Source organism: Labrus bergylta, chromosome 4, assembly GCF_963930695.1.
Source record: "Labrus bergylta chromosome 4, fLabBer1.1, whole genome shotgun sequence".
Classification (NCBI taxonomy): Eukaryota; Metazoa; Chordata; class Actinopteri; order Labriformes; family Labridae; genus Labrus; species Labrus bergylta.
The window spans coordinates 8,528,583-8,556,105 of NC_089198.1; the positions used below are offsets into that span (position 1 = coordinate 8,528,583).

The window sequence follows — 27,523 nt, forward strand, 5'->3', positions numbered from 1 at the left end:
AAAATCACCACAAGAGGGCGCCTTCATCCTGCTAACCAGGGTTGTAAAGATCACCTGAACTCAGTTTGTGCAGAAGAGAGTGATGTGAAAAGAAGTCAAACTACTTAAAGTTATTCACTAATTCCCTCTGATCTTGTTAGGTGGGGGTTATTTCTGTATGAGATGGACAATTATGTAATTGTGAAACAGACTGTGGATCATCTCAGATTTATTCAGCCATGGTCAGACAACACAGAAACACAACACACATGGCTGACAAAGTGCAGACCATCGCTGACCCATGCTGACCAAGATCTCACAATCATTGACAATCATTGGCAAAGTGGCCATCATGGGCAAAATGACAAAATGGCAAAATCTTCATCACACAGTGTTGCTTATATTCTGCTAGAAGGTACAGCCCACAAATTCCTTTCCATTTGGGTACATCACTATAAAACAATAAAGATGACATGACACTGATTTGTATACGTAACAGATGTAGACTCAGTGTAGACAGTTGCTGACAACATATAGTTGGCTCCTATCCATTTATAGATCTGCTACTACTTAGGTGCTTCACCCATATAAGGTTAACGCTTCACAGACCCAAAAGAAGAATTACTGTGAGATGGTTGACACAATTTAAAGATATGTCCACAAAATTATCAAGATCAATGAATCCATGAAAATACGTACTAACAGATTTTCATTCATATACATCTGTCCCTGGATTCTGCTGCCATTCTTCTCCATATTACCAAGTGTATTTATGTCATTTCTAGTCAACAATACACTTATTAAAAGACACAATCACCTGACAGGTCCAGAAAAACCTCTTCAAGATACAAAATAAAACCTGGATTGCTTTTAATCTGTAAAAATATTGCTAATGCAGCAAGCAAATTTAACTTGTTTAAATGTTAAAAGGTGTCATCAAGTCAAATTTGCGTAAATATATTTTTTCACTTTTAACAAACAGTTCAGACCTTTATTTTTTTTAGTTATATATCTTGAAATAAGATGTTTATCCAGACTTTTCAGGTGACCATGGTTTACAATAAGTGTATTGAGCTGCTTTTGACGTTATCAGCCTTCTTAGTAAGATTTTAGTGTTAATTGAGGCCTCACTTGGAGACTGAACCAGCTTATTTTAGGCATTACAAAATAATAAATCCAATTAAAAAGGAGAGTTTTCAGGGAAATAAATACATTTTTTACAAAATTAAACTGTTATAAAAGAAACAAAAAGACAAACTTTCATTCACTCAGGGTTTTAGGGATTAGAGAGTCGCGTATAAGAAGTTCCTCTCTTCACTAAGAGTGATGGACGAGTGAGCGGCACACCTACCGATATATATGACAGAAAAATAAGATGGAAAATGACATTAACCATCGTGACATCAACAGAAAAGACAGATGTAGATTGATAAAAGTAGAAATATAAGCTCAGAAAATGATAAAGAGTGAAATATAGAGCCATCACGGAGCGGTTATTTTTAATGTTTTAAATATAGCTAATAAATGTAAAGAAAAGGCAGGCCTGGTTAAAGCTCTCTACATGGGAACAAGAAGGTATGATTTAGAGCTGCAACATAAGCCCATCAATCAATTAGTCAAAAGAAATTATGCCATACATTTTAATTAATTATAAAACATTCCAGATGTTTCAGATTTCAGATTCTGAAATGCCAGGATTTCATGATTTTCATGATTATAAATTAAATACTTTTTAGGTTTTGTTCTGTTGTTTTGGCCAGAAGAATACATTCAAAGATGTCACTTCTTCATCTTTCTCTTCCTCGGCTCCAGGTTCTTCGAGTCCATCTTTTTGCACCAGAGCCTGGTGATGTTCCAGATCGACCAGAAGACGAAGGACTGCTCAAAGATCTCTCTGACCGAGGCCTGGGATCTCTTCGACAACCCAGCCAACTCCACCTTCGAGGACCAGTACATCATCGGAGGCCCCGGGGACAACGTGGAGGTCCAGGAGTGGTCGGACAGGAAGCCGGCACGCCAACGTAAACCTGGTTTTTAAAATATTTTTTAAACACAACACCAGAAAGGACATGCACAGACAGAAAGTCATAATCAAAGAAATAAGTCAGTGTTAACTGCCAGTGACAGGGATAGTCTCCCACTGTGAGGTGCATATGTGAACATCCAGGTCGAGAGAATATCCAGATCACTCCTCCTGAAATGACGGCTTAGGGTGCAGCCAGCCTGACACCAAAATCAAACCTTCCAAATGACATAAAGTAGGTTTATCTGTGGTAAACACATTGTCACAATCCAGGCCATCAGTGGTGATGGCAATGGTGAATGTGTGGTGTTGTGGCTAAACAAAGACCACCAACCAAAGTGAGTGTTGACAAGAGAGAGAGAGAGAGAGAGACTAAGAAACCAGCTTATACACCAAGGCCCAGTCTGCCCAGGTGCATGACATTCAATTCAATTCAATTCAATTTATTTGTATAGCGTCAACTCATAACAAGTGTTATCTCAAGACACTTTACAAAAAGCAGGTAAAAGACCTTACTCTTTGTCTCTTAACGTCACAAAAAAGCAGGTAAAAAGACCTTACTCATTGTTATGTTACAAAAGAGCAGGTAAAAAGACCTTACTTATTGCTATGTTACAAAGATCCGGCCTATCCATCATGAGCAATTTAACAAAGCAGCAAAAGTTACAGTGGTAAGAAAAAAGTGGCTTATTAAAAGGCAGAAATCTTCGGCCGGATCCCCGGCTCATGACGAAACAGCCTTCACAGGACTAGACTGCGCCGGGGTTGGAAAGGGATAGGGGGAGAGATGGGATAAGATGCAGGAAGAGGGATAGGGAGCAAGGGGGTGGGGGGAGGCAAACCGTCCATCAACAATTTGGTGGGGGGGGGGGGGGGGGTTGTTCTGGCAGGCTGTCAACCAACGATCTTGAGGAGCCTAAGAGAGCTCAAGAGCTCTCAGGAAAGTAGGTGGTTAGTGACTGAGATTTACAGATAGATACATGCAGTAATATGATGTACTGTATATGCACAGAGAGAGAGAGATAGAGAGAGAGAGAGAGGAGCTCAAGGTGCCAGTTCCCCCGGTATACTAAGCCTATAGCAGCATAACTAAGAGCTGGTCTACACCAGCACTAACTATAAGATTTATCAAAAAGGAAAGTTTTAAGTCTATTCTTAAAAATACAGACTGTGTCCGCCTCCCGGACCCCGGCTGGAAGGCGGTTCCAGAGGAGAGGAGACCGATAACTGAAGGCTTTACCTCCCATAGTACACTTAGGGACTGTAGGTACCACTACCAGCCTGCACTCCGGGACCAAAATGTTCTCGAGGGACAGTACGGCACTAGTAGCTCCTTAAGATAAGATGGTGTCTGGCCATTTAGAGCTTTGTAAGTGAGAAGAAGGATCTTGAATTCTATTCTAGACTGTATAGGGAGCCAGTGCAGACAAGCCAAGACAGTCGTAACAAGGTTTCCGTTGGTGAACCTGCAGATGGATCATTACCGGTAGATCCCTGCACCCGAGGCCGCGTGGCCCCTCGGTGTCGGCAGCGGGTCATCACTCTCTCCCTCATCAAAGTAACTGGCTCCACCCCTTTCTACCTGAAGACAACCTGAGTGGGGAGAGATACAAGACAACAGGAGGAGCACTGACACAGTCAGGGGTCGTCAGAACAGACTACGATCTTTTGCACTTCCATATCTGCTCAGTTTTTCAACACCTTGCGTTTAATGGAGGACATCTGTGTTAAAAACAGTTAAAGGCTTAATATGTGATTATTCACACTTAAATGTAGAAATCAAGTATATCCTCTGAAAATAACTCTGAGAGTCATGACTGTCTACAATGGGTGTAACACCCGAGTCCCACTGTCTGTGATGTTTTCAGAGTCCTATCTTCACTTTGTTTACATCGCCGGGACGGCCGGCTGACTCCTCCCCTCACTTATAAAAGTTGTTTAATTGAGGGACTAGAGAAAAGAAGAATAACATACTGTACTCACTGCTTAACTGTGTTTCTAGATCACGCTCATTTCAGGTAAATTTACATGCAGTGTGAAGATACCAGCATAATAAAGATCGCTAGCATTAGCATGCTAACACAACAATGCAGCACGAGTTGATTTGGTTTCATGCTGGTGCTCAAGGGCGACATCTGCTGGATCAAAAAAATTGCATATAAAGCCTTTAAACATCTTTTAGATTCTGTGGTAACTTTAAAACACAAAGTGTCCGTGCTGCTTGAATCCAGTGTTTGTGTACGTTCTTCCTGAAGCTGCTTCACAATAAAAGTGAAGCTTCATCAGATTTAAGGAGCAACTTCTGCTGGATATGAACCTCCAGTTCCTCTTAGAGCTGCTGTGACCTTTTTCTCATCTCTCCACCAGATGAGACCTGGGTGGGCGTTTACACCCTGAAGGACTGCTACCCCGTGCAGGAGACCTACGCCAGGAACAGCAGCATCACCACCTCCACCCGCTTCTTCAACCTGCAGCTGGGCATCAGCGACCCCGACGTCTTCACCCCGCCCAGCACCTGTCAATCAGCTCGGCCTGAGAGGATGTCGGAGTCCGGCTGCTGAATGCCCTCACCTTTAATCTTAAATACTTAAACGGGATAATCTCGCTGAATTCTTCTGTTACATAAATGTCTGTGAGGTCACAATCGTTTGTCTGATGAGTTAACACAAGAAGAGTTTTTATTCAGCAAAGATCTAATTAATGACTTCTGACGATGAAACTGTTTAAATGCTCCTGTGACTGTTTGTTTTCCTGAGTTTGGAAGTTGTTTTTCCAGCTTTGGTGTGAATGCAGGAGTAAACCAGTTCTTTCAGTAAGCGCCGGCTGTCACAGAAACAGCCTATGAGTCACTTAGTTACTGCTGGCTGCTGTTTTCTATTATTGATTCTAATAACATTTAATTCACTAACTACTTACGACTCGCTTTTGCTGTTTGTGTGAGAAGCTTCAAATCAATGTGAGCATGACAAGAATGCCAATCTGTCCGTGGTCAGCCCCGCCCTGCATGCTCTGAGCGTGACAGAGTGTGGAGGCGGGGAGCAGGCTTCAGTGTTGCATACATACAAGCAGAATATTTGAAGACAAGAGGAAGAATTGCATTTATCTGCACAGAGAGGGCTCATCGTCATCACAAGCTGCTTCAGAAAACACCGGTGGCAGCAAAGTGACGCCTGCACAGTAAGCATTACAAATACGTTTCCCAGCATGCAACACAGACATTTATGAGTTTAATGATTGACTTTTATGAAGCCTGCATTGCACTTTCACAACAGAGCAACCTCTAAGCTGCTGTACAAACAACATGCAGTACTGGGGGCAGAAAGCCTTCTCCAAACCCTCCGATTCAAAGAAGAGTTCATCTTGTAAAATCTGAAATGAGAAGTGTTTTTAAAAGAGAAATGTTCTCTGTTGTAAACAAGTCTCCCTCCCCCTCCCTCTTCTTCCTGCTCTCAGACACAGCCAGCTCCACTCTGACTCTATATTTCCTGGTTCCCTCCCCTTTAGATCTACAAGTTGAGGATGGGTGTCACCAACAAGAGCTGACGTTCACTGAACAAACACATGCTGTGCAGATCAGAGGTGGAGCTAGTCTGATTTCTCAGGAAGTGAAACTCAGACAGTCGTTGTTACCGAGAGGAGAAATGGCGCAGAAAGGAGTTCACCTGGACCGGGAGGCCTTCTCTTGTTCCATCTGTCTGGATCTCCTGAAGGATCCGGTGACTACTACCTGTGGACACAGTTACTGTATGAACTGTATTAAAAGCCACTGGGATAAAGAGGATGAGAAGACAATCTACAGCTGCCCTCAGTGCAGACAGGACTTCACACCGAGGCCTGTCCTGAGGAAAAACACCATGTTAGCAGTTTTAGTGGAGGAGCTGAAGAAGACTGGACTCCAAGCTGCTCCTGCTGATCACTGCTATGCTGGACCTGATGATGTGGCCTGTGATGTCTGCACCGGGAGGAAACTGAAAGCCTGTAAGTCCTGTCTGCAGTGTCTGGCCTCTTACTGTGAGAAACATCTCCAGCCTCATTTTGAAGTAGCTCCATTAAAGAAACACAAGCTGGTGGAGCCCTCCAAGAAGCTCCAGGAGAACGTCTGCTCTCGTCATAATGAGGAGATGAAAGTATTTTGTCGTACTGATCAGCAGTCTATCTGTCTCCTCTGTTTAATGGACGAACACAAAGGTCATGACACAGTCTCAGCTGCAGTAGAAAGGAGCGAGAAGCAGAGAGAGCTCGAGGTGAGTCGACAAAACATCCAGCAGAGAATCCAGGACAGAGAGAAAGATGTGAAGCTGCTTCAACAGGAGGTGGAGGCTATCAATGGCTCTGCTGATAAAACAGTAGGGAACAGTGAGAAGAGCTTCACTGAGCTGATCCGTCTCATGGAGGAAAGACGCTCTGATGTGAAGCAGCAGGTCAGATCCCAGCAGCAAACTGAAGTGAGTCGAGTCAGAGAGCTTCAGGAGAAGCTGGAGCAGGAGATCACTGAGCTGAAGAGGAGAGACGCTGAACTGGAGAAGCTCTCACACACAGAAGATCACAACCAGTTTCTACACAACTACCCCTCACTGTCACCACTCAGTGAATCTACACACTCATCCAGCATCAAGATCCGTCCTCTGAGGTTCTTTGAGGATGTGACAGCAGCTGTGTCAGAAGTCAGAGATAAACTACAGGACGTCCTGAGAGAGAAATGGACAAACATCTCACAGACAGTGACTGAAGTGGATGTTTTACTGTCAGGACCAGAACCAGAGCCCAAGACCAGAGCTGAGTTCTTCAAAAATTCATGTGACAGCACTCTGGATCCAAACACAGCATACACACAGCTGTTATTATCTGATGAGAACAGAAAAGTAACATTAATGAGTAAACAACAGTCTTATTCTAGTCACCCAGACAGATTCACTCATTATCTTCAGGTCCTGAGTAAAGAGAGTCTGACTGGACGTTGTTACTGGGAAGTTGAGTTGAGAGGAAGAGTTTCTGTAGCAGTCACATACAAGAATATCAGCAGAGCAGGGAGCTCAGATGAATGTTGGTTTGGACGTAATGACAAATCTTGGATGTTATATTGTGACAACAACAGTTATTACTTTTGGTACAACCATGTCAGGACTCCTGTCTCAGGTCCTCAGTCCTCCAGAGTAGGAGTGTACCTGGATCACAGAGCAGGTATTCTGTCCTTCTACAGCATCTCTGAAACCATGACTCTCCTCCACAGAGTCCAGACCACATTCACTCAGCCTCTACATGCTGGACTCAGGTTTTATTCTCCTGGAGACTCTGCTGAGTTGTGTAAACTGAAATAGACAGAAGTCATTAACGAGACAGATGTTTAACTTGCTGTGTTTTCAATCATCAACTTGATTTTTATTCATGCTCGTTGCTGAGATCTGATCGTCGTCACCTGTCAATCAAACTTTATGGGCGGTCCTTTGACCTCTCCTCGTCTGTTCTGTAAATGTTTGAGTGTCTTTCAGTGACACTCCTTCCTGTGTCTGTTTTGCCGTGGACTCTTTCACTGCTCAGGATGACTTTTGTTCACCTGAACTGACATTTCTCTGCGTGAAAATATCAACTTCTCTCCACTCTCCATGTTTGATTATTTGTATTCATACATTTATATGCTGTTGTTTCTGTTCTGATTCATGAGTCTGAAGAGAGAGAGCAGCAAACTTTTCTTTAATGTTGATTTTCTCTTCTCACCACTTTGTACATTTGTAGAAAATCTATAAAATCACACTTAAAGAAATGAGTTAGTCAGAATAAATGTTGTTGTTCATATTCAAAGTAAAGTAAAAAATGTCCTCTGAGGTATTTTAAAACTGTAATCCTCCTGATTAAATCAATAAGGAGTTAAATCATCGTTTTCTGTGAGTGGAGATTCTGATCAAACAAACTGATTGTGTGAATGTGTTCATGAAATGATTGAACAAGAGACATTGAACACACTTTACTGATTTAATGTTTGAACAAACTGAAGTTTGACATCCTGAATAAACACAAGAACAAAATGTTTTCTTCTCGTCTTCATTGCAGGGTGTCGTAAGAAGCTGATGGAGAGTCAAACTCAGTCACTTTGTTCATGTGTTGGTGTTTAGAGCTGAAGAGCGTCTGTCACTCACTCTCTGTTCCTTCAGCTCTCCTCACTAAAAAACATTTGCTTTTGAGGAATGAGCAGAGTTCTCTTTAACATTTTGACGTCTAAAAACATTTTGACAGACTTTTCTTTCCTATATTTCCAATGTGTCCTGAATGCAGCATCAGAATCAGAAGAATCAGAATCAGCTTTATTGGCCGCGTATGCTTTCACACACAAGGAATTTGACTTCATTAAAACAATACTCTCTATGCACAAAAAGGACAACATTAAATTACAACAATAAACACAATGTAAGCAAAGACTAACACGTACAAGGCTCGATGAGAGAATAGTGCAGTGTTGGGTCGAGCAAACATGCTGAGATAACTTGTAATAAAATATATATATATATATGTAACAGATGAGTTCATTTACTTGAGGAAGAGTTGTAACAGTATTTACATTGAGCGGTGTGATTGATTGATATCAAGGGAGGATAATAATACAGATGCTTTCCTGCAGAGAGTAAAAATCACCACAAGAGGGCGCCTTCATCCTACTAACCAGGGTTGTAAAGATCACCTGAACTCAGTTTGTGCAGAAGAGAGTGATGTGAAAAGAAGTCAAACTACTTAAAGTTATTCACTCATTCCCTCTGATCTTGTTAGGTGGGGGTTATTTCTGTATGAGATGGACAATTATGTAATTGTGAAACAGACTGTGGATCATCTCAGATTTATTCAGCCATGGTCAGACAACACAGAAACACAACACACATGGCTGACAAAGTGCAGACCATCGCTGACCCATGCTGACCAAGATCTCACAATCATTGACAATCATTGGCAAAGTGGCCATCATGGGCAAAATGGCAAAATGGCAAAATGGCAAAATCTTCATCACACAGTGTTGCTTATATTCTGCTAGAAGGTACAGCCCACAAATTCCTTTCCATTTGGGTACATCACTATAAAACAATAAAGATGACATGACACTGATTTGTATACGTAACAGATGTAGACTCAGTGTAGACAGTTGCTGACAACATATAGTTGGCTCCTATCCATTTATAGATCTGCTACTACTTAGGTGCTTCACCCATATAAGGTTAACGCTTCACAGACCCAAAAGAAGAATTACTGTGAGATGGTTGACACAATTTAAAGATATGTCCACAAAATTGTCAAGATGAATGAATCTATGAAAATACGTACTAACAGATTTTCATTCATATACATCTGTCCCTGGATTCTGCTGCCATTCTTCTCCATATTACCAAGTGTATTTATGTCATTTCTAGTCAACAATACACTTATTAAAAGCCACAATCACCTGACAGGTCCAGAAAAACCTCTTCAAGATACAAAATAAAACCTGGATTGCTTTTAATCTGTAAAAATGTTGCTAATGCAGCAAGCAAATTTAACTTGTTTAAATGTTAAAAGGTGTCATCAAGTCAAATTTGCATAAATATATTATTTTCACTTTTAACAAGCAGTTCAGACCTTTATTTTTTTTAGTTATATATCTTTAAATAAGATGTTTATCCAGACTTTACAGGTGACCATGGTTTACAATAAGTGTATTGAGCTGCTTTTGACGTTATCAGCCTTCTTAGTAAGATTTTAGTGTTAATTGAGGCCTCACTTGGAGACTGAACCAGCTTATTTTAGGCATTACAAAATAATAAATCCAATTAAAAAGGAGAGTTTTCAGGGAAATAAATACATTTTTACTAAATTAAACTGTGATAAAAGAAACAAAAAGACAAACTTTCATTCACTCAGGGTTTTAGGGATTAGAGAGTCGCGTATAAGAAGTTCCTCTCTTCACTCAGAGTGATGGACGAGTGAGCGGCACACCTACCGATATATATGACAGAAAAATAAGCTGGAAAATAACATTAACCATCATGATATCAACAGAAAAGACAGATGTAGATTGATAAAAGTAGAAATATAAGCTCAGAAAATGATAAAGAGTGAAATATGGAGCCATCACGGAGCGGTTATTTTTATATTTTAAATATAGCTAATAAATGTAAAGGAAAGGCAGGCGTGGTTAAAGCTCTCTACATGGGAATAAGAAGGTATGATTTAGAGCTGCAACATAAGCCAATCAATCAATTAGTCAAAAGAAATTATGCTATACATTTTAATTAATTATAAAACATTCCAGATGTTTCAGATTTCAGATTCTGAAATGCCAGGATTTCATGATTTTCATGATTATAAATTAAATACTTTTTAGGTTTTGTTCTGTTGTTTTGGCCAGAAGAATACATTCAAAGATGTCACTTCTTCATCTTTCTCTTCCTCGGCTCCAGGTTCTTCGAGTCCATCTTTTTGCACCAGAGCCTGGTGATGTTCCAGATCGACCAGAAGACGAAGGACTGCTCAAAGATCTCTCTGACCGAGGCCTGGGATCTCTTCGACAACCCAGCCAACTCCACCTTCGAGGACCAGTACATCATCGGAGGCCCCGGGGACAACGTGGTGGTCCAGGAGTGGTCGGACAGGAAGCCTAGCACGCCAACGTAAACCTGGTTTTTAAAATATTTTTGAAACACAACACCAGAAAGGACATGCACAGACAGAAAGTCATAATCAAAGAAATAAGTCAGTATTAACTGCCAGTGACAGGGATAGTCTCCCACTGTGAGGTGCATATGTGAACATCCAGGTCGAGAGAATATCCAGATCACTCCTCCTGAAATGAAGGCTTAGGGTGCAGCCAGCCTGACACCAAAATCAAACCTTCCAAATGACATAAAGTAGGTTTATCTGTGGTAAACACATTGTCACAATCCAGGCCATCAGTGGTGATGGCAATGGTGAATGTGTGGTGTTGTGGCTAAACAAAGACCACCAACCAAAGTGAGTGTTGACAAGAGAGAGAGAGAGAGACTAAGAAACCAGCTTATACACCAAGGCCCAGTCTGCCCAGGTGCATGACATCAAATTAACTGGCTCTGCCCCTTTCTACCTGAAGACAACCTGAGTGGGGAGAGATACAAGACAACAGGAGGAGCACTGACACAGTCAGGGGTCGTCAGAACAGACTACGATCTTTTGCACTTCCATATCTGCTCAGTTTTTCAACACCTTGCGTTTAATGGAGGACATCTGTGTTAAAAACAGTTAAAGGCTTTATATGTGATTATTCACACTTAAATGTAGAAATCAAGTATATCCTCTGAAAATAACTCTGTGAGTCATGACTGTCTACAATGGGTGTAACACCCGAGTCCCACTGTCTGTGATGTTTTCAGAGTTTTCAGAGTCCTATCTTCACTTTGTTTACATCGCCTGGACGGCCGGCTGACTCCTCCCCTCGAGTATAAAAGTTGTTTAATTGAGGGACTAGAGAAAAGAAGAATAACATACTGTACTCACTGCTTAACTGTGTTTCTAGATCACGCTCATTTCAGGTAAATTTACATGCAGTGTGAAGATACCAGCATAATAAAGATCGCCAGCATTAGCATGCTAACACAACAATGCAGCACAGGTTGTTTTGGTTTCATGCTGGTGCTCAAGGGCGACATCTGCTGGATCAAAAAATCACATATAAAGCCTTTAAACATCTTTTAGATTCTGTGGTAACTTTAAAACACAAAGTGTCCGTTCTGCTTGAATCCAGTGTTTGTGTACGTTCTTCCTGAAGCTGCTTCACAATAAAAATGAAGCTTCATCAGATTTAAGGAGCAACTTCTGCTGGATATGAACCTCCAGTTCTGTAACAGCCTATGAGTCACTTAGTTACTGCTGGCTGCTGTTTTCTATTATTGATTCTAATAACATTTAATTCACTAACTACTTACGACTCGCTTTTGCTGTTTGTGTGAGAAGCTTCAAATCAATGTGAGCATGAGAAGAATGCCAATCTGTCCGTGGTCAGCCCCGCCCTCCATGCTCTGAGCGTGACAGAGTGTGGAGGCGGGGAGCAGGCTTCAGTGTTGCATACATACAAGCAGAATATTTGAAGACAAGAGGAAGAATTGCATTTATCTGCACAGAGAGGGCTCATCGTCATCACAAGCTGCTTCAGAAAACACCGGTGGCAGCAAAGTGACGCCTGCACAGCAAGCATTACAAATACGTTTCCCAGCATGCAACACAGACATTTATGAGTTCAATGAATGACTTTCATGAAGCCTGCATTGCACTTTCACAACAGAGCAACCTCTAAGCTGCTGTACAAACAACATGCAGTACTGGGGGCAGAAAGCCTTCTCCAAACCCTCCGATTCAAAGAAGAGTTCATCTTGTAAAATCTGAAATGAGAAGTGTTTTTAAAAGAGAAATGTTCTCTGTTGTAAACAAGTCTCCCTCCCCCTTCCTCTTCTTCCTGCTCTCAGACACAGCCAGCTCCACTCTGACTCTATATTTCCTGGTTCCCTCCCCTTTAGATCTACAAGTTGAGGATGGGTGTCACCAACAAGAGCTGACGTTCACTGAACAAACACATGCTGTGCAGATCAGAGGTGGAGCTAGTCTGATTTCTCAGGAAGTGAAACTCAGACAGTTGTTGTTACAGAGAGGAGAAATGGCGCAGAAAGGAGTTCAACTAGACCGGGAGGCCTTCTCTTGTTCTATCTGTCTGGATCTCCTGAAGGATCCGGTGACTACTACCTGTGGACACAGTTACTGTATGAACTGTATTAAAAGCCACTGGGATAAAGAGGATGAAAAGACAATCTACAGCTGCCCTCAGTGCAGACAGGACTTCACACCGAGGCCTGTCCTGAGGAAAAACACCATGTTAGCAGTTTTAGTGGAGGAGCTGAAGAAGACTGGACTCCAAGCTGCTCCTGCTGATCACTGCTATGCTGGACCTGAAGATGTGGCCTGTGATGTCTGCACCGGGAGGAAACTGAAAGCCTGTAAGTCCTGTCTGCAATGTCTGGCCTCTTACTGTGAGAAACACCTCCAGCCTCATTTTGAAGTAGCTCCATTAAAGAAACACAAGCTGGTGGAGCCCTCCAAGAAGCTCCAGGAGAACGTCTGCTCTCGTCATAATGAGGAAATGAAAGTATTTTGTCGTACTGATCAGCAGTCTATCTGTCTCCTCTGTTTAATGGACGAACACAAAGGTCACGACACAGTCTCAGCTGCAGCAGAAAGGAGCGAGAAGCAGAGAGAGCTCGGGGTGAGTCGACAAAACATCCAGCAGAGAATCCAGGACAGAGAGAAAGATGTGAAGCTGCTCCAACAGGAGATGGAGGCTATCAATGGCTCTGCTGATAAAACAGTGGGGAACAGTGAGAAGATCTTCACTGAGCTGATCCGTCTCATGGAGAAAAGACGCTCTGATGTGAAGCAGCAGGTCAGATCCCAGCAGCAAACTGAAGTGAGTCGAGTCAGAGAGCTTCAGGAGAAGCTGGAGCAGGAGATCACTGAGCTGAAGAGGAAAGACGCTGAACTGGAGAAGCTCTCACACACAGAAGATCACAACCAGTTTCTACACGACTACCCCTCACTGTCACCACTCAGTGAATCTACACACTCATCCAGCATCAAGATCCGTCCTCTGAGGTACTTTGAGGATGTGACAGCGGCTGTGTCAGAAGTCAGAGATAAACTACAGGACGTCCTGAGAGAGAAATGGACAAACATCTCACAGACAGTGACTGAAGTGGATGTTTTACTGTCAGAACCAGAGAACATGACCAGAGCTGAGTTCTTAAAATATTCATGTGACATCACACTGGATCCAAACACAGCACAAACACTGCTGTTATTATCTGATGAGAACAGAAAAGTAACATTAATGACAGAACATCAGTCTTATTCTAGTCACCCAGACAGATTCACTGATTGGTGTCAGGTCCTGAGTAAAGAGAGTCTGATGGGACGTTGTTACTGGGAAGTGGAGTTGAGAGGAAGAGTTTCTGTAGCAGTCACATACAAGAATATCAGCAGAGCAGGGAGCTCATATGAATGTTGGTTTGAAGGTAATGACAAATCTTGGGCGTTATATTGTGAAAGTAACATTTATTACTTTTGGTACAACAATGTCAGCACTCCTGTCTCAGGTCCTCAGTCCTCCAGAGTAGGAGTGTACCTGGATCACAGAGCAGGTATTCTGTCCTTCTACAGCATCTCTGAAACCATGACTCTCCTCCACAGAGTCCAGACCACATTCACTCAGCCTCTACATGCTGGACTCAGGTTTTATTATTATGGAGACTCTGCTGAGTTGTGCAAACTGAACTAGACAGAAGTCATTAACGAGACAGATGTTTAACTTGCTGTGTTTTAAATCTTCAACTTGATTTTTATTCATGCTCGTTGCTGAGATCTGATCGTGGTCACCTGTCAATCAAACTTTATGGGCGGTCCTTTGACCTCTCCTCGTCTGTTCTGTAAATGTTTGAGTGTCTTTAAGTGACACTCCTTCCTGTGTCTGTTTAGCCGTGGACTCTTTCACTGCTCAGGATGACTTTTGTTCACCTGAACTGACATTTCTCTGCGTGAAAATATCAACTTCTCTCCACTCTCCATGTTTGATTATTTGTATTCATACATTTATATGCTGTTGTTTCTGTTCTGATTCATGAGTCTGAAGAGAGAGAGCAGCAAACTTTTCTTTAATGTTGATTTTCTCTTCTCACCACTTTGTACATTTGTAGAAAATCTATAAAATCACACTTAAAGAAATGAGTTAGTCAGAATAAATGTTGTTGTTCATATTCAAAGTAAAGTAAAAAAAAATGTCCTCTGAGGTATTTTAAAACTGTAATCCTCCTGATTAAATCAATAAGGAGATAAATCATTGTTTTCTGTGAGTGGAGATTCTGATCAAACAAACTGATTGTGTGAATGTGTTCGAGAAATTATTGAACAAGAGACATTGAACACACTTTACTGATTTAATGTTTGAACAAACTGAAGTTTGACATCCTGAATAAACACATGAACAAAATGTTTTCTTCTCGTCTTCATTGTAGGGTGTCGTAAGAAGCTGATGGAGAGTCAAACTCAGTCACTTTGTTCATGTGTTGGTGTTTAGAGCTGAAGAGTGTCTGTCACTCACTCTCTGTTCCTTCAGCTCTCCTCACTAAAAAAGATTTGCTTTTGAGGAATGAGCAGAGTTCTCTTTAACATGTTGACGTCTAAAAACATTTTGACAGACTTTTCTTTCCTATATTTCCAATGTGTCCTGAATGCAGCATCAGAATCAGAAGAATCAGAATCAGCTTTATTGGCCGCGTATGCTTTCACACACAAGGAATTTGACTTCATTAAAACAATACTCTCTATGCACAAAAAGGACAACATTAAATTACAACAATAAACACAATGTAAGCAAAGACTAACACGTACAAGGCTCGATGAGAGAATAGTGCAGTGTTGGGTCGAGCAAACATGCTGAGATAACTTATAATAAAATATATATATATGTAACAGATGAGTTCATTTACTTGAGGAAGAGTTTTAACAGTATTTACATTGAGCGGTGTGATTGATTGATATCAAGGGAGGATAATAATACAGATGCCTTCCTGCAGAGAGTAAAAATCACCACAAGAGGGCGCCTTAATCCTACTAACCAGGGATGTAAAGATCACCTGAACTCAGTTTGTGCAGAAGAGAGTGATGTGAAAAGAAGTCAAACTACTTAAAGTTATTCACTAATTCTCTCTGATCTTCATTCATATACATCTGTCCCTGGATTCTGCTGCCATTCTTCTCCATATTACCAAGTGTATTTATGTCATTTCTAGTCAACAATACACTTATTAAAAGACACAATCACCTGACAGGTCCAGAAAAACCTCTTCAAGATACAAAATAAAACCTGGATTGCTTTTAATCTGTAAAAATATTGCTAATGCAGCAAGCAAATTTAACTTGTTTAAATGTTAAAAGGTGTCATCAAGTCAAATTTGCATAAATATATTATTTTCACTTTTAACAAGCAGTTCAGACCTTTATTTTTTTTAGTTATATATCTTGAAATAAGATGTTTATCCAGACTTTTCAGGTGACCATGGTTTACAATATGTGTATTGAGCTGCTTTTGACGTTATCAGGCTTCTTAGTAAGATTTTAGTGTTAATTGAGGCCTCACTTGGAGACTGAACCAGCTTATTTTAGGCATCACAAAATAATAAATCCAATTAAAAAGGAGAGTTTTCAGGGAAATAAATACATTTTTTACTAAATTAAACTGTGATAAAAGAAACAAAAAGACAAACTTTCATTCACTCAGGGTTTTAGGGATTAGAGAGTCGCGTATAAGAAGTTCCTCTCTTCACTCAGAGTGATGGACGAGTGAGCGGCACACCTACCGATATATATGACAGAAAAATAAGCTGGAAAATGACATTAACTATCAACAGAAAAGACAGATGTAGATTGATGAAAGTAGAAATATAAGCTCAGAAAATGATAAAGAGTGAAATATAGAGCCATCACGGAGCGGTTATTTTTAATGTTTTAAATATAGCTAATAAATGTAAAGAAATGGCAGGCGTGGTTAAAGCTCTCTACATGGGAACAAGAAGGTATGATTTAGAGCTGCAACATAAGCCAATCAATCAATTAGTCAAAAGAAATTATGCTATACATTTTAATTAATTATAAAACATTCCAGATGTTTCAGATTTCAGATTCTGAAATGCGAAGATTTCCTAATTTTCATGACTATAAATTAAATACTTTTTAGGTTTTGTTCTGTTGTTTTGGCCAGAAGAATACATTCAAAGATGTCACTTCTTCATCTTTCTCTTCCTCGGCTCCAGGTTCTTCGAGTCCATCTTTTTGCACCAGAGCCTGGTGATGTTCCAGATCGACCAGAAGACGAAGGACTGCTCAAAGATCTCTCTGACCGAGGCCTGGGATCTCTTCGACATCCCAGCCAACTCCACCTTCGAGGACCAGTACATCATCGGAGGCCCCGGGGACAACGTGGAGGTCCAGGAGTGGTCGGACAGGAAGCCTGGCACGCCAGCGTAAACCTGGTTTTTAAAATATTTTTGAAACACAACACCAGAAAGGACATGCACAGACAGAAAGTCATAATCAAAGAAATAAGTCAGTATTAACTGCCAGTGACAGGGATAGTCTCCCACTGTGAGGTGCATATGTGAACATCCAGGTCGAGAGAATATCCAGATCACTCCTCCTGAAATGATGGCTTAGGGTGCAGCCAGCCTGACACCAAAATCAAACCTTCCAAATGACATAAAGTAGGTTTATCTGTGGTAAACACATTGTCACAATCCAGGCCATCAGTGGTGATGGCAATGGTGAATGTGTGGTGTTGTGGCTAAACAAAGACCACCAACCAAAGTGAGTGTTGACAAGAGAGAGAGAGAGAGACTAAGAAACCAGCTTATACACCAAGGCCCAGTCTGCCCAGGTGCATGACATTCAATTCAATTCAATTCAATTTATTTGTATAGCGTCAACTCATAACAAGTGTTATCTCAAGACACTTTACAAAAAGCAGGTAAAAGACCTTACTCTTTGTCTCTTAACGTCACAAAAAAGCAGGTAAAAAGACCTTACTCATTGTTATGTTACAAAAGAGCAGGTAAAAAGACCTTACTTATTGCTATGTTACAAAGATCCGGCCTATCCATCATGAGCAATTTAACAAAGCAGCAAAAGTTACAGTGGTAAGAAAAAAGTGGCTTATTAAAAGGCAGAAATCTTCGGCCGGATCCCCGGCTCATGACGAAACAGCCTTCACAGGACTAGACTGCGCCGGGGTTGGAAAGGGATAGGGGGAGAGATGGGATAAGATGCAGGAAGAGGGATAGGGAGCAAGGGGGTGGGGGGAGGCAAACCGTCCATCAACAATTTGGTGGGGGGGGGGGGGGGGGTTGTTCTGGCAGGCTGTCAACCAACGATCTTGAGGAGCCTAAGAGAGCTCAAGAGCTCTCAGGAAAGTAGGTGGTTAGTGACTGAGATTTACAGATAGATACATGCAGTAATATGATGTACTGTATATGCACAGAGAGAGAGAGATAGAGAGAGAGAGAGAGGAGCTCAAGGTGCCAGTTCCCCCGGTATACTAAGCCTATAGCAGCATAACTAAGAGCTGGTCTACACCAGCACTAACTATAAGATTTATCAAAAAGGAAAGTTTTAAGTCTATTCTTAAAAATACAGACTGTGTCCGCCTCCCGGACCCCGGCTGGAAGGCGGTTCCAGAGGAGAGGAGACCGATAACTGAAGGCTTTACCTCCCATAGTACACTTAGGGACTGTAGGTACCACTACCAGCCTGCACTCCGGGACCAAAATGTTCTCGAGGGACAGTACGGCACTAGTAGCTCCTTAAGATAAGATGGTGCCTGGCCATTTAGAGCTTTGTAAGTGAGAAGAAGGATCTTGAATTCTATTCTAGACTGTATAGGGAGCCAGTGCAGACAAGCCAAGACAGTCGTAACAAGGTTTCCGTTGGTGAACCTGCAGATGGATCATTACCGGTAGATCCCTGCACCCGAGGCCGCGTGGCCCCTCGGTGTCGGCAGCGGGTCATCACTCTCTCCCTCATCAAAGTAACTGGCTCCACCCCTTTCTACCTGAAGACAACCTGAGTGGGGAGAGATACAAGACAACAGGAGGAGCACTGACACAGTCAGGGGTCGTCAGAACAGACTACGATCTTTTGCACTTCCATATCTGCTCAGTTTTTCAACACCTTGCGTTTAATGGAGGACATCTGTGTTAAAAACAGTTAAAGGCTTAATATGTGATTATTCACACTTAAATGTAGAAATCAAGTATATCCTCTGAAAATAACTCTGAGAGTCATGACTGTCTACAATGGGTGTAACACCCGAGTCCCACTGTCTGTGATGTTTTCAGAGTCCTATCTTCACTTTGTTTACATCGCCGGGACGGCCGGCTGACTCCTCCCCTCACTTATAAAAGTTGTTTAATTGAGGGACTAGAGAAAAGAAGAATAACATACTGTACTCACTGCTTAACTGTGTTTCTAGATCACGCTCATTTCAGGTAAATTTACATGCAGTGTGAAGATACCAGCATAATAAAGATCGCTAGCATTAGCATGCTAACACAACAATGCAGCACGAGTTGATTTGGTTTCATGCTGGTGCTCAAGGGCGACATCTGCTGGATCAAAAAAATTGCATATAAAGCCTTTAAACATCTTTTAGATTCTGTGGTAACTTTAAAACACAAAGTGTCCGTGCTGCTTGAATCCAGTGTTTGTGTACGTTCTTCCTGAAGCTGCTTCACAATAAAAGTGAAGCTTCATCAGATTTAAGGAGCAACTTCTGCTGGATATGAACCTCCAGTTCCTCTTAGAGCTGCTGTGACCTTTTTCTCATCTCTCCACCAGATGAGACCTGGGTGGGCGTTTACACCCTGAAGGACTGCTACCCCGTGCAGGAGACCTACGCCAGGAACAGCAGCGTCACCACCTCCACCCGCTTCTTCAACCTGCAGCTGGGCATCAGCGACCCCGACGTCTTCACCCCGCCCAGCACCTGTCAATCAGCTCGGCCTGAGAGGATGTCGGAGTCCGGCTGCTGAATGCCCTCACCTTTAATCTTAAATACTTAAACGGGATAATCTCGCTGAATTCTTCTGTTACATAAATGTCTGTGAGGTCACAATCGTTTGTCTGATGAGTTAACACAAGAAGAGTTTTTATTCAGCAAAGATCTAATTAATGACTTCTGACGATGAAACTGTTTAAATGCTCCTGTGACTGTTTGTTTTCTTGAGTTTGGAAGTTGTTTTTCCAGCTTTGGTGTGAATGCAGGAGTAAACCAGTTCTTTCAGTAAGCGCCGGCTGTCACAGAAACAGCCTATGAGTCACTTAGTTACTGCTGGCTGCTGTTTTCTATTATTGATTCTAATAACATTTAATTCACTAACTACTTACGACTCGCTTTTGCTGTTTGTGTGAGAAGCTTCAAATCAATGTGAGCATGACAAGAATGCCAATCTGTCCGTGGTCAGCCCCGCCCTGCATGCTCTGAGCGTGACAGAGTGTGGAGGCGGGGAGCAGGCTTCAGTGTTGCATACATACAAGCAGAATATTTGAAGACAAGAGGAAGAATTGCATTTATCTGCACAGAGAGGGCTCATCGTCATCACAAGCTGCTTCAGAAAACACCGGTGGCAGCAAAGTGACGCCTGCACAGTAAGCATTACAAATACGTTTCCCAGCATGCAACACAGACATTTATGAGTTTAATGATTGACTTTTATGAAGCCTGCATTGCACTTTCACAACAGAGCAACCTCTAAGCTGCTGTACAAACAACATGCAGTACTGGGGGCAGAAAGCCTTCTCCAAACCCTCCGATTCAAAGAAGAGTTCATCTTGTAAAATCTGAAATGAGAAGTGTTTTTAAAAGAGAAATGTTCTCTGTTGTAAACAAGTCTCCCTCCCCCTCCCTCTTCTTCCTGCTCTCAGACACAGCCAGCTCCACTCTGACTCTATATTTCCTGGTTCCCTCTCCTTTAGATCTACAAGTTGAGGATGGGTGTCACCAACAAGAGCTGACGTTCACTGAACAAACACATGCTGTGCAGATCAGAGGTGGAGCTAGTCTGATTTCTCAGGAAGTGAAACTCAGACAGTCGTTGTTACCGAGAGGAGAAATGGCGCAGAAAGGAGTTCACCTGGACCGGGAGGCCTTCTCTTGTTCCATCTGTCTGGATCTCCTGAAGGATCCGGTGACTACTACCTGTGGACACAGTTACTGTATGAACTGTATTAAAAGCCACTGGGATAAAGAGGATGAGAAGACAATCTACAGCTGCCCTCAGTGCAGACAGGACTTCACACCGAGGCCTGTCCTGAGGAAAAACACCATGTTAGCAGTTTTAGTGGAGGAGCTGAAGAAGACTGGACTCCAAGCTGCTCCTGCTGATCACTGCTATGCTGGACCTGATGATGTGGCCTGTGATGTCTGCACCGGGAGGAAACTGAAAGCCTGTAAGTCCTGTCTGCAGTGTCTGGCCTCTTACTGTGAGAAACATCTCCAGCCTCATTTTGAAGTAGCTCCATTAAAGAAACACAAGCTGGTGGAGCCCTCCAAGAAGCTCCAGGAGAACGTCTGCTCTCGTCATAATGAGGAGATGAAAGTATTTTGTCGTACTGATCAGCAGTCTATCTGTCTCCTCTGTTTAATGGACGAACACAAAGGTCATGACACAGTCTCAGCTGCAGTAGAAAGGAGCGAGAAGCAGAGAGAGCTCGAGGTGAGTCGACAAAACATCCAGCAGAGAATCCAGGACAGAGAGAAAGATGTGAAGCTGCTTCAACAGGAGGTGGAGGCTATCAATGGCTCTGCTGATAAAACAGTAGGGAACAGTGAGAAGAGCTTCACTGAGCTGATCCGTCTCATGGAGGAAAGACGCTCTGATGTGAAGCAGCAGGTCAGATCCCAGCAGCAAACTGAAGTGAGTCGAGTCAGAGAGCTTCAGGAGAAGCTGGAGCAGGAGATCACTGAGCTGAAGAGGAGAGACGTTGAACTGGAGAAGCTCTCACACACAGAAGATCACAACCAGTTTCTACACAACTACCCCTCACTGTCACCACTCAGTGAATCTACACACTCATCCAGCATCAAGATCCGTCCTCTGAGGTTCTTTGAGGATGTGACAGCAGCTGTGTCAGAAGTCAGAGATAAACTACAGGACGTCCTGAGAGAGAAATGGACAAACATCTCACAGACAGTGACTGAAGTGGATGTTTTACTGTCAGGACCAGAACCAGAGCCCAAGACCAGAGCTGAGTTCTTCAAAAATTCATGTGACAGCACTCTGGATCCAAACACAGCATACACACAGCTGTTATTATCTGATGAGAACAGAAAAGTAACATTAATGAGTAAACAACAGTCTTATTCTAGTCACCCAGACAGATTCACTCATTATCTTCAGGTCCTGAGTAAAGAGAGTCTGACTGGACGTTGTTACTGGGAAGTTGAGTTGAGAGGAAGAGTTTCTGTAGCAGTCACATACAAGAATATCAGCAGAGCAGGGAGCTCAGATGAATGTTGGTTTGGACGTAATGACAAATCTTGGATGTTATATTGTGACAACAACAGTTATTACTTTTGGTACAACCATGTCAGGACTCCTGTCTCAGGTCCTCAGTCCTCCAGAGTAGGAGTGTACCTGGATCACAGAGCAGGTATTCTGTCCTTCTACAGCATCTCTGAAACCATGACTCTCCTCCACAGAGTCCAGACCACATTCACTCAGCCTCTACATGCTGGACTCAGGTTTTATTCTCCTGGAGACTCTGCTGAGTTGTGTAAACTGAAATAGACAGAAGTCATTAACGAGACAGATGTTTAACTTGCTGTGTTTTCAATCATCAACTTGATTTTTATTCATGCTCGTTGCTGAGATCTGATCGTCGTCACCTGTCAATCAAACTTTATGGGCGGTCCTTTGACCTCTCCTCGTCTGTTCTGTAAATGTTTGAGTGTCTTTCAGTGACACTCCTTCCTGTGTCTGTTTTGCCGTGGACTCTTTCACTGCTCAGGATGACTTTTGTTCACCTGAACTGACATTTCTCTGCGTGAAAATATCAACTTCTCTCCACTCTCCATGTTTGATTATTTGTATTCATACATTTATATGCTGTTGTTTCTGTTCTGATTCATGAGTCTGAAGAGAGAGAGCAGCAAACTTTTCTTTAATGTTGATTTTCTCTTCTCACCACTTTGTACATTTGTAGAAAATCTATAAAATCACACTTAAAGAAATGAGTTAGTCAGAATAAATGTTGTTGTTCATATTCAAAGTAAAGTAAAAAATGTCCTCTGAGGTATTTTAAAACTGTAATCCTCCTGATTAAATCAATAAGGAGTTAAATCATCGTTTTCTGTGAGTGGAGATTCTGATCAAACAAACTGATTGTGTGAATGTGTTCATGAAATGATTGAACAAGAGACATTGAACACACTTTACTGATTTAATGTTTGAACAAACTGAAGTTTGACATCCTGAATAAACACAAGAACAAAATGTTTTCTTCTCGTCTTCATTGCAGGGTGTCGTAAGAAGCTGATGGAGAGTCAAACTCAGTCACTTTGTTCATGTGTTGGTGTTTAGAGCTGAAGAGCGTCTGTCACTCACTCTCTGTTCCTTCAGCTCTCCTCACTAAAAAAGATTTGCTTTTGAGGAATGAGCAGAGTTCTCTTTAACATTTTGACGTCTAAAAACATTTTGACAGACTTTTCTTTCCTATATTTCCAATGTGTCCTGAATGCAGCATCAGAATCAGAAGAATCAGAATCAGCTTTATTGGCCGCGTATGCTTTCACACACAAGGAATTTGACTTCATTAAAACAATACTCTCTATGCACAAAAAGGACAACATTAAATTACAACAATAAACACAATGTAAGCAAAGACTAACACGTACAAGGCTCGATGAGAGAATAGTGCAGTGTTGGGTCGAGCAAACATGCTGAGATAACTTGTAATAAAATATATATATATATATGTAACAGATGAGTTCATTTACTTGAGGAAGAGTTGTAACAGTATTTACATTGAGCGGTGTGATTGATTGATATCAAGGGAGGATAATAATACAGATGCTTTCCTGCAGAGAGTAAAAATCACCACAGGAGGGCGCCTTCATCCTACTAACCAGGGTTGTAAAGATCACCTGAACTCAGTTTGTGCAGAAGAGAGTGATGTGAAAAGAAGTCAAACTACTTAAAGTTATTCACTCATTCCCTCTGATCTTGTTAGGTGGGGGTTATTTCTGTATGAGATGGACAATTATGTAATTGTGAAACAGACTGTGGATCATCTCAGATTTATTCAGCCATGGTCAGACAACACAGAAACACAACACACATGGCTGACAAAGTGCAGACCATCGCTGACCCATGCTGACCAAGATCTCACAATCATTGACAATCATTGGCAAAGTGGCCATCATGGGCAAAATGGCAAAATGGCAAAATGGCAAAATCTTCATCACACAGTGTTGCTTATATTCTGCTAGAAGGTACAGCCCACAAATTCCTTTCCATTTGGGTACATCACTATAAAACAATAAAGATGACATGACACTGATTTGTATACGTAACAGATGTAGACTCAGTGTAGACAGTTGCTGACAACATATAGTTGGCTCCTATCCATTTATAGATCTGCTACTACTTAGGTGCTTCACCCATATAAGGTTAACGCTTCACAGACCCAAAAGAAGAATTACTGTGAGATGGTTGACACAATTTAAAGATATGTCCACAAAATTGTCAAGATGAATGAATCTATGAAAATACGTACTAACAGATTTTCATTCATATACATCTGTCCCTGGATTCTGCTGCCATTCTTCTCCATATTACCAAGTGTATTTATGTCATTTCTAGTCAACAATACACTTATTAAAAGCCACAATCACCTGACAGGTCCAGAAAAACCTCTTCAAGATACAAAATAAAACCTGGATTGCTTTTAATCTGTAAAAATGTTGCTAATGCAGCAAGCAAATTTAACTTGTTTAAATGTTAAAAGGTGTCATCAAGTCAAATTTGCATAAATATATTATTTTCACTTTTAACAAGCAGTTCAGACCTTTATTTTTTTTAGTTATATATCTTTAAATAAGATGTTTATCCAGACTTTACAGGTGACCATGGTTTACAATAAGTGTATTGAGCTGCTTTTGACGTTATCAGCCTTCTTAGTAAGATTTTAGTGTTAATTGAGGCCTCACTTGGAGACTGAACCAGCTTATTTTAGGCATTACAAAATAATAAATCCAATTAAAAAGGAGAGTTTTCAGGGAAATAAATACATTTTTACTAAATTAAACTGTGATAAAAGAAACAAAAAGACAAACTTTCATTCACTCAGGGTTTTAGGGATTAGAGAGTCGCGTATAAGAAGTTCCTCTCTTCACTCAGAGTGATGGACGAGTGAGCGGCACACCTACCGATATATATGACAGAAAAATAAGCTGGAAAATAACATTAACCATCATGATATCAACAGAAAAGACAGATGTAGATTGATAAAAGTAGAAATATAAGCTCAGAAAATGATAAAGAGTGAAATATGGAGCCATCACGGAGCGGTTATTTTTATATTTTAAATATAGCTAATAAATGTAAAGAAATGGCAGGCGTGGTTAAAGCTCTCTACATGGGAATAAGAAGGTATGATTTAGAGCTGCAACATAAGCCCATCAATCAATTAGTCAAAAGAAATTATGCTATACATTTTAATTAATTATAAAACATTCCAGATGTTTCAGATTTCAGATTCTGAAATGCCAGGATTTCATGATTTTCATGATTATAAATTAAATACTTTTTAGGTTTTGTTCTGTTGTTTTGGCCAGAAGAATACATTCAAAGATGTCACTTCTTCATCTTTCTCTTCCTCGGCTCCAGGTTCTTCGAGTCCATCTTTTTGCACCAGAGCCTGGTGATGTTCCAGATCGACCAGAAGAAGAAGGACTGCTCCAAGATCTCTCTGACCGAGGCCTGGGATCTCTTCGACAACCCAGCCAACTCCACCTTCGAGGACCAGTACATCATCGGAGGCCCCGGGGACAACGTGGAGGTCCAGGAGTGGTCGGACAGGAAGCCTGGCACGCCAACGTTAACCTGGTTTTTAAAATATTTTAAACACAACACCAGAAAGGACATGCACAGACAGAAAGTCATAATCAAAGAAATAAGTCAGTATTAACTGCCAGTGACAGGGATAGTCTCCCACTGTGAGGTGCATATGTGAACATCCAGGTCGAGAGAATATCCAGATCACTCCTCCTGAAATGACGGCTTAGGGTGCAGCCAGCCTGACACCAAAATCAAACCTTCCAAATGACATAAAGTAGGTTTATCTGTGGTGAACACATTGTCACAATCCAGGCCATCAGTGGTGATGGCAATGGTGAATGTGTGGTGTTGTGGCTAAACAAAGACCACCAACCAAAGTGAGTGTTGACAAGAGAGAGAGAGAGAGAGAGACTAAGAAACCAGCTTATACACCAAGGCCCAGTCTGCCCAGGTGCATGACATTCAATTAACTGGCTCCGCCCCTTTCTACCTGAAGACAACCTGAGTGGGGAGAGATACAAGACAACAGGAGGAGCACTGACACAGTCAGGGGTCGTCAGAACAGACTACGATCTTTTGCACTTCCATATCTGCTCAGTTTTTCAACACCTTGCGTTTAATGGAGGACATCTGTGTTAAAAACAGTTAAAGGCTTAATATGTGATTATTCACACTTAAATGTAGAAATCAAGTATATCCTCTGAAAATAACTCTGTGAGTCATGACTGTCTACAATGGGTGTAACACCCGAGTCCCACTGTCTGTGATGTTTTCAGAGTCCTATCTTCACTTTGTTTACATCGTCGGGACGGCCGGCTGACTCCTCCCCTCGAGTATAAAAGTTGTTTAATTGAGGGACTAGAGAAAAGAAGAATAACATACTGTACTCACTGCTTAACTGTGTTTCTAGATCACGCTCATTTCAGGTAAATTTACATGCAGTGTGAAGATACCAGCATAATAAAGATCGCCAGCATTAGCATGCTAACACAACAATGCAGCGCAGGTTGTTTTGGTTTCATGCTGGTGCTCAAGGGCGACATCTGCTGGATCAAAAAATCGCATATAAAGCCTTTAAACATCTTTTAGATTATGTGGTAACTTTAAAACACAAAGTGTCCGTGCTGCTTGAATCCAGTGTTTGTGTACGTTCTTCCTGAAGCTGCTTCACAATAAAAATGAAGCTTCATCAGATTTAAGGAGCAACTTCTGCTGGATATGAACCTCCAGTTCCTCTTAGAGCTGCTGTGACCTTTTTCTCATCTCTCCACCAGATGAGACCTGGGTGGGCGTTTACACCCTGAAGGACTGCTACCCCGTGCAGGAGACCTACGCCAGGAACAGCAGCGTCACCACCTCCACCCGCTTCTTCAACCTGCAGCTGGGCATCAGCGACCCCGACGTCTTCACCCCACCCAGCACCTGTCAATCAGCTCGGCCTGAGAGGATGTCGGAGTCCGGCTGCTGAATGCCCTCACCTTTAATCTTAGATACTTAAACGGGATAATCTTGCTGAATTCTTCTGTTACATAAATGTCTGTGAGGTCATAATTGTTTGTCTGATGAGTTAACACAAGAAGAGTTTTTATTCAGCAAAGATCTAATTAATGACTTCTGACAATGAAACTGTTTAAATGCTCCTGTGACCGTTTGTTTTCCTGAGTTTGGAAGTTGTTTTTCCAGCTTTGGTGTGAATGCAGGAGTAAACCAGTTCTTTCAGTAAGTGCCGGCTGTCACAGAAACAGCCTATGAGTCACTTAGTTACTGCTGGCTGCTGTTTTCTATTCTTGATTCTAATAACATTTAATTCACTAACTACTTACGACTCGCTTTTGCTGCTTGTGTGAGAAGCTTCAAATCAATGTGAGCAGGACAAGAATGCCAA

General features: G+C 41.7%; 4 protein-coding genes and 1 pseudogene across 4 annotated transcripts; all 5 read left to right on the forward strand.

The window, feature by feature from the left end:
- The first annotated feature begins 5,635 nt into the window (after positions 1 to 5,635).
- Positions 5,636 to 8,029, forward strand: LOC136179031 (tripartite motif-containing protein 16-like). Its single transcript, XM_065953625.1, has one exon. The coding sequence runs from the start codon at positions 5,644 to 5,646 to the stop codon at positions 7,318 to 7,320; it is 1,677 nt and encodes a 558-aa protein (XP_065809697.1). The 5' UTR covers positions 5,636 to 5,643; the 3' UTR covers positions 7,321 to 8,029.
- Positions 8,030 to 12,641: 4,612 nt separating this feature from the next.
- Positions 12,642 to 15,014, forward strand: LOC136179037 (tripartite motif-containing protein 16-like). The gene has a single exon (XM_065953630.1). It carries the CDS (start codon positions 12,642 to 12,644, stop codon positions 14,310 to 14,312), a length of 1,671 nt encoding a protein of 556 aa, XP_065809702.1. The 3' UTR covers positions 14,313 to 15,014.
- Positions 15,015 to 16,564: 1,550 nt separating this feature from the next.
- LOC110003944 (mammalian ependymin-related protein 1-like) lies at positions 16,565 to 19,616 on the forward strand (annotated as a pseudogene).
- A 1,067-nt stretch (positions 19,617 to 20,683) lies between these two features.
- On the forward strand, positions 20,684 to 23,077 carry LOC136179035 (tripartite motif-containing protein 16-like). The gene has a single exon (XM_065953629.1). It carries the CDS (start codon positions 20,692 to 20,694, stop codon positions 22,366 to 22,368), a length of 1,677 nt encoding a protein of 558 aa, XP_065809701.1. The 5' UTR covers positions 20,684 to 20,691; the 3' UTR covers positions 22,369 to 23,077.
- A 2,112-nt stretch (positions 23,078 to 25,189) lies between these two features.
- Positions 25,190 to 27,106, forward strand: LOC136178948 (mammalian ependymin-related protein 1-like). Its single transcript, XM_065953395.1, has 3 exons — positions 25,190 to 25,230; positions 25,468 to 25,676; positions 26,913 to 27,106. Exons 1-3 carry the CDS (start codon positions 25,190 to 25,192, stop codon positions 27,104 to 27,106), a joined length of 444 nt encoding a protein of 147 aa, XP_065809467.1.
- Positions 27,107 to 27,523: the final 417 nt, after the last annotated feature.